Source organism: Convolutriloba macropyga, chromosome 15 (assembly GCF_964194025.1).
Source record: "Convolutriloba macropyga chromosome 15, txConMacr16.3, whole genome shotgun sequence".
In the NCBI taxonomy this organism is placed as follows: domain Eukaryota; kingdom Metazoa; phylum Xenacoelomorpha; order Acoela; family Convolutidae; genus Convolutriloba; species Convolutriloba macropyga.
Window position 1 is genome coordinate 13,751,283 of NC_134482.1, and position 13,549 is coordinate 13,764,831.

Below are 13,549 nucleotides of genomic sequence, written 5' to 3' on the forward strand. Positions count from 1 at the left end.
ATGTTTAGAAGTTATTATTCTTTATGATTTTTTAAGCGGAGACAACTATTGAAAGACCAATTTTACACCAGAAAATATTTATACTTTTTTGATTAACTGCCGCAGATTATAACACAAATAACTTTTTCCTCGCTTCATACCAAAATTACAAATTAGTTATTTTACCTTTTCGTCTTTTTAACCGCTAAATTATTGACCGCTCCAAAAGGCAGATTCTAATAAAAGGCTAATGTTAATATAAGCACGGAATCATTTCTTTTCTAGAGCAAAAATAATCATTACTAATTTTACCTTTTGAATTTCAACGTCGAATTCACTGACAATAAATTGTTCTATATAATGGCTAATTTAATATCTAGTAACCTAACCGGGTCATCGACTCTAGACGTTATGTCAGATATCAACCAAACTCAATTTAATGTTGAAATTGTGTCCTTTAATTTTCTGTTACCTCTAATTTCAGCTAATTTGGTTATTTCGGCTATCAGTGTATTTAGCCAGATTGTGATCATTTTGATCGCTTTTGGATTAGAAGGAGAACTTTCAGCCAAGACTATGATGTGGGTCCAGGCGGCCAGTGAGATGTTGAAACGGATAACTTCAATGCTGCTTCAAATGCAGCAGTTTGGTAAATTAATAGCCAATTTCTGCGCCGTTCTTAATGTTTTTCCTTAGAATTCTATACTACCCTAGTCGGAAAAAAGTCTATCTTCCAAAATCTTGCAAGATCTTACAAGATAAACTTTTTTCTTACAAGATAAACTTTTTTCTTTCAAGAATCTTACAAGATATACATTTTCTTTCAAGAATCTTACAAGATAGCCTTTTTAATTTCAAAATTGGTTTTCCGCCTCCATCACCTATTCTTATGACCTATATATACTTGAAGAAAAAATTTAAAACGTTGCAAGATATAAAAGTACACATATCTTGGCATCGAAAAAACGAAGCCGAAAATTAAAAACATCAGAACAATATTAATCTAAGGCATCAGAAAAGGGTCTTTCGATCTTTGTTTTTAAACTTTTCCTGATTTTTCATTTCTGTTTTCTTGGTTTTCTGCTTCCTTGGTTTTCTTAATTTGTTTCAGGGTTCCTTGGTGTTGAAGATAGTTTCCGCCAAAGATGGTTTCTTAAAGATAATTTTTCTAAAACATACAATAATTAAAATCCGAAAATGGCTAAGAAAAAGGAAGGGACACGATGTGCCTCACAAAACAAAAACGGACACGATGTGCCCAAAACAAGAACAGAGAAAACGAAAAAAAACGGACACGATGTGCCCAAAACAAGCACACAGAAAAACGCAAGAAATGGACACGATGTGTCAAAAAAAACATAGAAAATCGCAAAAAAAACGGACACGATATGCCCAAAACAAAAACACGGAAAAACGCAAAAAAACGGACACGGACATGATGTGCCCAAAACAAGAACACAGAAAAACGCAAAAAAAAACGGACCCGATGTACCCAAAACAAAAACACAGAAACACACAAAAAATGGACACGATGTGCCCAAAACAAGAACTCAGAAAAACCCAAAATATGCTTTCTAAGAAAAGATTTAGTGCTCAATTAGTGCTGAAATAGGTTTTTAAAAAACATCAGTTGGCCAAATCATGCGGAATTGAAATAAAAGGAAGAGAACTAGGACTGATTTGGAAAGTTTTTGTCTCAAAGTTGTTAGTTGTTTTAAATGAGCTTGCATATCGTTGACATATAAACAACAATGCCTTGCTAGTATTACCTCAACACATTAGTTATCAATTTGGTTCCCTAATATCTCCATTATTACCTCGAATACAGATTACTTTTGAAGTTTTTCTGTGTTTTGGTTTAGAACTTTCAAAATTACAAGAAGCCACGATATACAGAAAAAAGAGACCCGCAAAATCATTTAATTAAATAACAGGAATTAACAGAAATTGACTCTCAAAGAATATGGAAACAAGAAAAAGCAGCAAAGTGAACCATGGAATCCAGTAAACTTCAATTTCAAGAGAGTTTAAAATATTTTTCTGATTTATATGAAAAAAGTTAAAGATAAGCAACAGAAAACAATATCAATGCCTTTAGTACTAGAAAAGTACCTTACAGTGGTTACTTGCTGAGAGGCTTCTAACTAAGATTTATATGATTTGGAAAACTTTCCAAAAAAGGTACACCGTCAGAAAAGTGCGAGCAAATAGAAATTGTTAAAGATTTTTTTCCTTTCTGGTCCATTTTTAACTTTAAACGGCAAAATCAAGGACACTGAGAAAAAAGACTATCAGAAAATTGCTTTACCATCATGCCAATCATTCATTTTCCAGCTAAAATTTATGTTATGTGTTAATATTTCTAATATATGTCTGTACACATATTGTTGCGTCAACAAAAGGAAGCAGACGAAAAAAAACTTTGTAAAACTGTTAATCGGAAAGACATTTGGATTTTGGAAACAGAAAATGGAAGACAATCTTTTTTCTGAAATAGGCTGCCAGATTCCTACAAGATATTCAACCCGTCTTGACAGGGTTAGTCGCAAAAATACTTACTCAATTGAGATAATTCACTTGCCTTAGATGCCAGCTCTTTCACTGTATACTTATTAGGCTTTTGTTTCGGCTCAAACTTTTGCAATTCAGTTTTGTTAAACGTGGTTTGTCTATTTGTAACAATCATGCAAGATAAACTTTTTCTTGCAAGATCTTGGAAGATAAAATTTTTCTTGCAAGATCTTGGAAGATAAAATTTTTCTTGCAAGATATTACAAGATAAACTTTTTGCCTCGACTAGGGTAATCTCTTAGTCGAGGAACTATTTTTTATTAGGTGATTATTACGCGATAACTTATTATGAATGCTTAGTCCGATTTAAGTGTGGAAACCCAGGTCACATCACCCAAGGTTAGATTTGACCGGTTTTCTAACTTTTGACTATAGTGTTTGAAGTATTGAATTTTTCCCAGCAAAATTTAATTACTTTGATTTAGGTAACAAAGAAATTTATTAAGAACAACAAAGAAACAAACTTAAAATTTCGCTCTTCGTTTCATATAGAAGCTGTACTATTTAAGGAATAAACTGCTCCAAATGTTGAGACCCTTTTTCTTGGGTTTCCGCCAATGAAAAATATAATTTCTCGCGTATGATCACACCAAATTCTCATATGAGACACAAAAAAAATACTGTGATAGACCATGAAAATCATGTGCATTCTACATATTTTTTTGTGTTTCCAGATAGCAAATTTGTGTCTTTTGCGTAACAAAAAACCGGTTTTGTTACGCAAAAGAATGGACCTCTCTACACTCTTTTTTCCAGAAATCCCATAAAACTAAGCCCAAGAAAGATGAGTAAAGATACACAATTTTTCATTTAACTGGGAATTTTTTCAGTGTTAATTTTCACCATGAAATTGTGAGAAAACACACAGCCTTTTTTGTGATTCATACGAGAAAAACTTAGAGTAGAAAAGCTGGAATATTGTAAGGGATTGATTTGTTACGTAATTCCTGTGCTTCAACTTATCTCTGTCTAAGGTTTTGTGGTATAATAGTACATTTTTAGTTTGAGTTCATTAATTTGGTGTAACCAATTTGGTTCAATTTCTGTTTAACTTAATTTAGTTCAATTTATCTACTTTTAATTTGTTCATCCATTCAGTTTAATTTTGAAGATCAAATCTTATGATTTCATACTTGCTAATTTGTTTACATCCTATGCATGATTTTTTGTCTGTTCACCTTGTCTCGTGATTGTAAGTTGCCGCATTTAGTAATGTTATCTCGTGAACAAATTGTGAAGCAGTTTTGTTAATTTTGCCTAATTTCATTCTTCTCAATTTCGTAATTCAAAATAGTTGACTCTCTCTCTCTTAACTAGATTTCGATTCGCCAAAGTCTAAATTCTGACGCATCAAAAGTTTGATATCTTTCGCTAAGCGAAACACACTGCAAATAATTGAACACTAATTCGCTCCGCCAATTCAGCCTAAAATTTGTAACTCAAATAGTCAATTTTCAAATAACTAAATAAAGCATTAAATCGCTCCGCCAATTCACCCTTAAATTGGCCGAAGTAAAGAACACTAATTGGCACTACGAAACAATTCAAATCTACGGATTTTAAATCTGTACGACATGGCGCAGTCAGCTCGAGAATCGAGAAAACCACAGCTGTCGATAGAGCCATTTTGGGAACGACCAACCTCAGACCCACCAATCAGATGGGAGAAATGGAGAATTCAACTGAAACTAGCAATTCTCGCTCGCGAGAATAAAACTATAGACACATTGCTACAACCCAAACCATCGACAGTTCGTCTGCCAGTGGAACCGAAGTACGAGATGCCGATTGACGACACAACTGAGGAAGCAGAGAGAGAGCGTAGAATAAGAAACAACCAGCTGAAGTTGCAATGGGAACTAAAATGTCAAAAGATAACCGAAGCGGGAATAATATGCGGGGAGCGTCCATGGAATTTGTGTGATCAGAAATGCGTGTCTCTCTTGTACCTAAGTTTTGGTACTGAAGGAAGACGACTACTAACACAAAAATTCCCGCACGACAACATTTACGATTTGGCTACCCTCAAACTCTGGGAAATGATGGAGATTGCCTTTATCCGCCCAAGAAACATCACATTTGATCGATTTGTGTTCTTCTCTCGGAAGCAAAAGAAGGGCGAAACTGTAGAGCAATTCTACAGCATCTTGAAAGAACTGGCTGAAAATTGCGACATTGAAAACCGTGAAGAAGCCATCATCAGGGACATTTTCATCACTAACATGCTGGATGATGACATTCAGCGTGAGCTTCTAAGGGACACAGTTGAACCAGAGAGGGCACTCAGCAATGCAGTCAACATGGAAATGGGTAATCAGAATCAGCAAAGAATTTCATCTAATAACGGAGCAACTGGCAGTACGGTGAACGCAGTACAACAATTCAATCGATTTCGCGGCGCGGGAGTACGGGGACCTCAATCAAGCCGAACAGTCGCAAACCGTGCATCCGTTGGACAATGCCGTGGTTGTGGTCAAGTCTGGACACCTACACATCGTCAGGTTTGCCCCGCAATGGGTAAGAAATGTAACCACTGTGGTTTGCAAAACCATTTCGCTAAAGTTTGTCGTCGAAGATTTAATACTACAAGAAACACTCAACAAACTAATTGCATTAACACTGTAGATACGGCAGAAACATCTAATCAAAATACTAGCCAGGAAAGTCTGAACGTCAATTATATCAATTATAATGAGCAAATCAACTCAGACTATGATTCTTCGGATGATAATTACTTTGCCACAGTTGAAAATATGAGTTCCCCAAATTTGACACTGAAAATTTTGTCATTAACAATCGGAAACACAAACTGTGATTTACTTCTAGACTCTGATAGTGGTTGTACCATTATTAATATGTCGCTCGCAAGAGAAATAATGTTCAATTGTGCTCAATCACAATGGTCGGAGAAAAGACCATTGGAATTGATGTCATTTTCTAATGATATCGTTCAACCTCTTGGCACTTTGAAAACGCCGGTAAAATGTAATGATTGGAGCATACAGAAAGCAAAAATAACAGTTGTATCCGATGGATTTCGACCAATATTAGGACGAGACCTTTTTGACCAGTTAGGCATCACAATTTCTCAGAAGCCTTGCCCGCAATTAGAAGTTAATGATATAGATCCACCTTGCGCAATCAAGAAATCACTGGCAAAGGAATTTCCTGATTTGATATCCCGAATTGGAAAACCAAAAAATCACACGGTCAATTCAAAATTTCACAAAAATTATCGAGTAATACATCAAAAAGGACGAAAAGTATCCATACAACTCCAACCGAAAGTGAAAATTGAATTAGAAAAACTGTTAAATGAAGGACATATCGAAAAGTTAAACAACTGTTCAGATCAATTTTTCATATCTCCGATTGTAATTACGGTAAAAAAGGACAAGTCAATCAAAATAGCACTCGAGTCAAAAATCCTAAACAAAGCTATTCATGAAAACAAGTATCAAATGCCTAATATAGATTCGCTAATTCAAACAATTTCGCAAACACTGTCAACGGCGCCGCAGGAGACTGCTTATTTCACAACTCTTGATTTGCAATACGCTTATAGTCAACTAAAACTACACAGTGATACGGCCCGCCATTGTAACTTTAACATAGTCAGTGGTGATATGACTGGCACATATCGATTTAAAACTTGATTTTACGGCCTAACGGACATGCCAGCTGAGTTCCAAAAAGCTATTGATTGTACTCTTGCCGGTTTGGAAAATACTTTTTGTTTCCTAGATGATATTTTGATCGTTAGTAGAGGTGGAATCGAAAAACATCTCGACTTGGTACGAAAATGTTTAATAAAACTGGATCAGGAAAACTTACGCATAAATCTTGCAAAATGTCACTTCGCAAAAGAGACGATTGAATGGCTCGGTCATAATATTACACATTCAGGTGTAACCCCACTTCCAAGTAAAACAGATGCAATTCGAAAATTATCGGCACCTATTAATCTTAAAAAACTTCGCTCTTTTATGGGTTCTGTACGCCATCTTGGAAAATTTATCCCGAATTTGTCACAATTATGTTACCCCCTACGACCAATGCTTAAGAAAAATTCGCAATTTCTTTGGACGGAAGAGCACGATAAACAGTTTTCTTTAATAAAAGAACAAATTACGGAAACCACTGAAAATAAACATTTCAACCCGGAATTAGAAACATGAATTAAATGTGACGCCTCGCGTAAAGGATTGGGATGTGCATTGGAACAACGAACACCTAATGGGTGGCATACTGTAGCATTCGCGTCGCGATTCTTGAACTCTGTTGAAGACAGATATAGTATAAACGAACTAGAACTTCTGGGTGTTGTTTGGTCAGTGGAACATTTTAAGTATTATTTATACGGCAAACCCTTTACTGTGATAACTGATCATAGAGCACTTCTCTCTATTATGAGAGAAAATGGATCTAACCAATCATATAATAGTAGACTGACACGTTGGGTAGATCGTTTACTACCATTTGATTTCTCGATTGATCACCTTCCGGGCACAAAAATGGGATTAGTGGATTATATATCTCGCGACCCGCATCAACAAGCTGCTAATATATCCACATACGACGAGCAAATTATTGTAGCTAAATTGGAGGTAATTAAACGTAGTGCGAAACGCTTCTTATTAAATGCCGAAAATTACGTCGATTTCGCAGCGCGAAATCAATCTACAAATTGCGTCGTAAATAATCCAAATTCCACTAATAAATTATGTAGTGATTTCGCACCGCGAAATGCAGAACATTCTACAAGCACGCAAATTGACGACTCAATTAGCGAATTAACGATAAATAATTTAAATTCCGTCCCCAAAATCGAGACAACTAACATTCCTCACTCGCTTTTTGCCTTAAACCGACCCACCGAACAGTCACTCTCTAATTTAAATCACTTTCAACGAATCGCAACGAAATTCAAGAACGTTTACATGATGTCTCAATCACCTTCTGATGATGAAACGCTGATGACTGTTAAACAATCGACCCCATCGAGAGTAAGATTTGCAGAGGCGGGACCTTCTACTGTCCAAGCGGCACCCGTGACCCCCATAACACCTACTACAGATACAACAGCCACTTCGCCGTCAGTAGACGATTTGTACCTGGATTCATTCAACTTCGCGCTCTCCAAGATCTTCTCAAGCTCTCTAATGGCCAGCCTGACAACCAAAGACGCGATCTTGAAAAAGATTCGCGACTGCATTGGACGGACAATGAAGATAGATGTAGACAAATATCACCCTACATTCATTCCTTCTGGAAGGACTTGCATGTGAAGAATGGGTGTGTCTGCATAGACGACAGAATTGCTCTTCCCCATGCAATCAAGGATGCGTATGTAGACGCAATCCACGCAACCCATCCTGGCTCATGGGGAATGACTGATATGGCAACACACGCGTGGTGGCCATATATGCACAGGGATATTGCAACCAAAACAGCAAAGTGCAACCCCTGTGTCAAGATTGGTAAAAATTTAAAACCTATTATACCAGCAAAAAAATGGGCACCATTAAAGTTTTGTAAAGTTCCTAATGAAGAGATTCAAATTGATTTTGGAGGACCCATCTATAATGAAAAAAATCGAGAGATTTATTTTCTTGCATGTTTTGATCGATTTTCGAAATTCCCAACAGCAGAAGTATTTGATAGAGCTAATGCAGACAATATTTTAAAGTTTCTTCAAGAATATGTTTTGCTACACGTTATACCCCGCGCAATTAGATTGGATCAAGCTAGATGTCAAACGGGGCATCAAATTAAAACATTTTGTAATCAAAATAACATACAGCTAATCGAGGCGCCAATACACGACCACAGAGCTATTGGTTTGGTTGAAAGACTCATTCAAACAATCAAGAATCGCTTAGCCTGTATTAAAACGGCGGCGCAAAATCAATTTAATATGAAAGCATCAATAAATTCAATAATTTATCAGTTGCGAATATGTCGTCAAAAGACTATTGGAATATCTCCTTTTGAGGCACGTTTTGGCAGAAAAGCGAATACACCATTAAGCAATATAACGACTAATCCCGATTCAAAAAGTTTAACTTACAGAAATATTCTTAACAAATATTTAGATTTGGAGACTGTCAGATGGGACCAGCTCATCACAGACGAAAATTGGAACAATGATGAGCGAAGTGACATTGAAATGGAAGTGAACAAGGACAAACTGGGCAAAGAGGCGATGAAAAGACAAAAGGATGACCCAAACAAAGAATCGAGATTAATTTCTCATCCAGATATTGGCCAATCTATACCCAGAACAGAATCGTCACTGGAGGTCAAATTGGCTAAAAAGAGACCACGAACAAAACGATCCAAGAAAAGTCTCGACAGTCTATATGACGTTCTCGCACCAGGATCGTCAGTAATTAAAACGAATGAAAACACCTCAGTAATTAAAGAACCGGGCAAGAGAGAGGTAACAATCAGGAATTCCGATCTCGCAAAGTTCGGAACAAAGGCGGAACGAAACACAGATCTGCAAGTATACGCAAACAGACGCCCAAAACTCCCCACGGGAAAATCAACGGAGGAACTCATACACCACCATGCAAAGGAATCAAGGAAAAAGTTAGAAGGTGGAAAAAGAATGAAACACAGAAACGTCGCAGATGACGTCAGCACAGTGTCGTCTATTCACTCCAATGTTACACGCGCCTTCCGAGTAAGAATGCCGACTAAGCCAAAGAAACAACAGCCAACGGCGCCGCCAAATCAAACCACAGAGTCAAATAACAATCTCGCGGTGCCAATGGGATTACCGACTTCAAGTATCGTTATCGCGGAGCCACCAAGCAGACCAAAGAGAAAAGCAGCTACAAAAGCATCCGCAGCGCTACTTCCCTCAAAGAGAAAACGCTCCGCCATATCGACCACAGAATCGGACGAATCTGTGACTCCAATTCAATCATGCCCTCCCACAACACCAAGTACTGCAGCAATTGGAAAACAGAAAAGACGGCAAAACCTTAAGAAACAACAAATTGAAAACAAGTCTATAATTTCGGCAATACAAACTGCTGCAGCACAGTCCAATCAAGAGGAGTCAAACTTTACAGTCGGCCCATGCTCTCCAACAACCTCCTATCCAACTCAATTCTACGTCTCTCCCAATTACGAGGAACCAGAGTTGTCTATGACAGTTGGCGAAGCGGAGAGATATTATGAAAGTGAAAGAGATTAATGAGTAAAACTGTGCACTCAAAACTCTGATTGAAACATTACAGAATTAATTATTTTAACAAGTACATATTGACTATTAATTTTCTGATAAATAACATGTTATTTATTTTCGCCAAGGGGGAAATGTGGTACAATAGTACATTTTTAGTTTGAATTCATTAATTTGGTGTAACCAATTTGGTTCAATTTCTGTTTAACTTAATTTAGTTCAATTTATCTACTTTCAATTTGTTCATCCATTCAGTTTAATTTTGAAGATCAAATCTTATGATTTCATACTTGTTAATTTGTTTACATCCTATGCATGATCTTTTGTCTGTTCATCTCGTGATTGTAATTTGCCGCATTTAGTAATGTTATCTCGTGAACAAATTGTGAAGCAGTTTTGTTAATTTTGCCTAATTTCATTCTTCTCAATTTCGTAATTCAAAATAGTTGACTCTCTCTCTCTCTTAACTAGATTTCGATTCGCCAAAGTCTAAATTCTGACGCATCAAAAGTTTGATATCTTTCGCTAAGCAAAATACACTACAAATAATTGAACACTAATTCGCTCCGCCAATTCAGCCTAAAATTTGTAACTCAAATAGTCAATTTTCAAATAACAAAATAAAGCATTAAATCGCTCCGCCAATTCACCCTTAAATTGGCCGAAGTAAAGAACACTAATTGGCACTACGAAACAATTCAAATCTACGGATTGTAATTCTGTACGACAGGTTTGTTAGCTGAATTTGTCCAACAATTTTTTTGGCATTTCAGCGCAATCATCGCGTACCTTACAAAAAATGCACTGAGACGGCGCTGACACCTCAAGCCTGGCGCGATATACTATTTAAAACGGTACATTTTCGTGCCTATCTTGCACATCGAAATTATCAAGTCAGATGCTTTCGAGAGTTTTGCTAAATAACCGTCTTTAAAATCACTCAATGCTCCAAACGTAACGCCCATGATGTACTCAGAGAAACCTGTGCTCTAAAAGTTGTTTGATTTTTATGAACATATCACTTGAAATTGATTTTGTAAAACTATCTCCTGGAAAATAAACATCTTCATTAGACTAGTTTAAAATATGCAAGAGTTGTTTTCTGTTAGAACAATCTCTTTAATATTGTCATCTTTTGTCGGTTCAGCGAAAGAAGATTTTGTCTTATATAATTGAGTTGAAAAATTTCTCGAGTTCTCAATGATCTATTTGATCATGCAATTTTTAGTTAAGTATACTGCCATGTGACAGCTGTGGTGGTTCCAACTTGAACTATCTTAAAAAGCAAAAATGTTCATACCTAAGTTTTATACAGTTTTCTAAAAAATGTAAGATTTTAAGACATTTTCATTTTGAACTGTTTTCTTGCCATGTTTTCAGATGAAAGATTTTTAGCTGAAGACAATTATCTTACAATTTTACTGGAATCCCTGAACGAATCTTGCATGAATCTGTTTCCGTACCGATCTCCAAGTGTAAATCAGTTTTGGGCAATTTTAAATGTAAGTCTCGCGTGTAATATATTGTGCTCGCTTTATCGCGTGAAATTTGCTTCTTTCAAGCGTATATTAACGGCGCAAAAAACGAACGATCAAATTTATGGTGGCGCTGAAAGGAGGACTAAAGGGAGCGCGAGATCGTGGGTTCGATCCCCGTATGGAACTTTAGTTTTGCATTTGGCCCAAGTCTGACTATTGTAAATCAGTTTATGATTCAGTAATGATGAGCAATCGCACTGGCCCAGTACTGAAACGAACTAGGAGTTAGGTACGAGTTATCATTATGTGAAATATTGCGCGAGTCTTGAAAGATTCTATTGCCCTCGTCGGTGAATAAATAAGGATGCAAGTAGGCTAAAAAACTATTTCTTGAGAACTTTGTTAATTGATTCAGGTTATTCAGTATCGACTGCTTCGCACTTCTTCAACGTGATTCGACTGGTCAGCACTTTTGCAATAATGCTTGCCCCTGATTGGCTCACATTCCTCATATCAATTGACCGACTAATTGCCTCTGAAAAACGGACTGCAGCGTGGTACCAACAGAAATGCACCAAAAACAAAGCTTTCATTCCAATATGTGCAATTTTGTCTGCACTCATAGGGAAGTATAGCTATTAGTTTATTATAATCTATTATTCTTAAATGCTTCGATGAAAACTTTTTGACTGTTTTAAAAATATTTAGAACTTTTAATCAAAAACATTACTAATTTATCATTTAGGTTTAATTTCTTCCTAGTTTTAGATTCCTCTTTTAAAACTACACAAAAACTGTTAGTTAAAGACATTTTCTAACAAGATTGTCTTTGTTTGATAATGGGTTCAACTTATATGCAGAGTTCAGTTATATCGAATTACCTTTTATATGTTTAATCGAAAAAATAATATAAGAAGTTTAGGCATTAAAAAATATATAATATTATAGAATATTGTATTTTAGAATAGACATTTAGAATACCAAGGCCAATTAGAGCTTTAAAAACTATGAAAAAATTTAACATTTTTTATAGGATTTCCTTTTCGATCAAAAAAAGAACACTGTATTTATTTCTCCTAATATCTGTAAATGTTTCAGTCATAGTAAAATTTATAGAGATAGGCAGTGTAGAATATTTATAATTGCAACAGAGAAACTAATAATTTATAATAAATAAAATATCGGCCGAATAGAGAAGTCGCTTGTATTGGCGGGGAGGGACGACAGCAACATAAATTCAATATAAAACAGAAAGAAATTTAATTGAACTTAAAATGTTTCCAAGTAATTGAACCATGTTGGGTTTTTTTCGGGTCCTTCTTGTATTCATTAAGAAAAAACTGCTTATATTTCTTCTTTGCAAGACTGTATGATATTGACAAACAATTTCTTGGGAAAGAATTGTGCTGCAGAATACCTTTTTTAATAATACTTTTTTCATGCAAATTGCATTTTGAATTTATCTGGGTAAAAATTTTTTGAGTTCGCTCGTGTATATAAAAACTTGCGGTTGGTAATTTCAAAGCTGCGCTTGAGAAGGCAGGCTTCTTTTTATTCATGATGCTATGACAGTAGATTACAGCAGCCCTGTAATCAAAAAATCGAAAATTTGAAAAACTTGCTTATATGAACATATATGAACATAGAAACAAAAAAAAATACCTCGAATACGAACAGCCTCAGTTAAATCATTTTACTTAATAAATAACTCACGATAATTGGTCATTCGATATTTTGAACCTGTAATTTTGGGCAGCAAAAAAAATCAATGAATCAGTCACTGGTTTTATCTGATTTCAGATTTAAAATTTGGTTTAAAATTTCAAATTTCAGGCGGAGGCGTTTTTGTGGTAGTGGGGGACGTGTTTTACGATCAAACTAGTGGGCAGGTCAGATTAACTGATGCAATTAGCAGAGTGGGAACAGTGGCTGTTGTTCTATCGGCTATCAACTCGGCTGTTCTCATTGCGAAACTGAAGGGACGAAAATTCAGCGCTCGCAACGACAGATCTGTGCGATAAGTTTACTACCCACCCTTCTAATTTAATACACAAATCTATTCACGAACTTGCACCAGAATTTTGACTGCTCTTTTTATTAATTAAATAGAGCAATTTTATGTGGAGTTGGAGAAAAGAGCTCGACATACGCAAATTTTAATCATAATTTTCTTTGAAAAGCTAATTCACCAGATAAGTCTCTCTCAAGAGTCATTGTTCAGCGCGCGCAACATGTGTTCAATATATTGATTATTCAGCTAATTTTTAAACTAAAAAGTATGGAAACTAACTAATACTGATTGCTAATTTTTAGTCTCACATAAAAC

The 13,549-nt window shown here is 35.8% G+C and overlaps 1 protein-coding gene across 1 annotated transcript; it reads left to right on the top strand.

The window, feature by feature from the left end:
- The first annotated feature begins 213 nt into the window (after positions 1 to 213).
- Positions 214 to 13,244, top strand: LOC142354094 (uncharacterized). The gene is made up of 4 exons (XM_075406366.1): positions 214 to 628; positions 11,639 to 11,852; positions 12,322 to 12,326; positions 13,057 to 13,244. Exons 1-4 carry the CDS (start codon positions 340 to 342, stop codon positions 13,242 to 13,244), a joined length of 696 nt encoding a protein of 231 aa, XP_075262481.1. The 5' UTR covers positions 214 to 339.
- The last annotated feature ends 305 nt before the right edge of the window (positions 13,245 to 13,549 follow it).

Coding starts and splice junctions, on each gene's coding strand:
- LOC142354094 (XM_075406366.1), top strand. CDS start 340: ATGGCTAATTTAATATCTAGTAACCTAACCGGGTCATCGACTCTAGAC. Junction 629..11,638: donor GCTTCAAATGCAGCAGTTTG/GTAAATTAATAG, acceptor TAATTGATTCAG/GTTATTCAGTATCGACTGCT.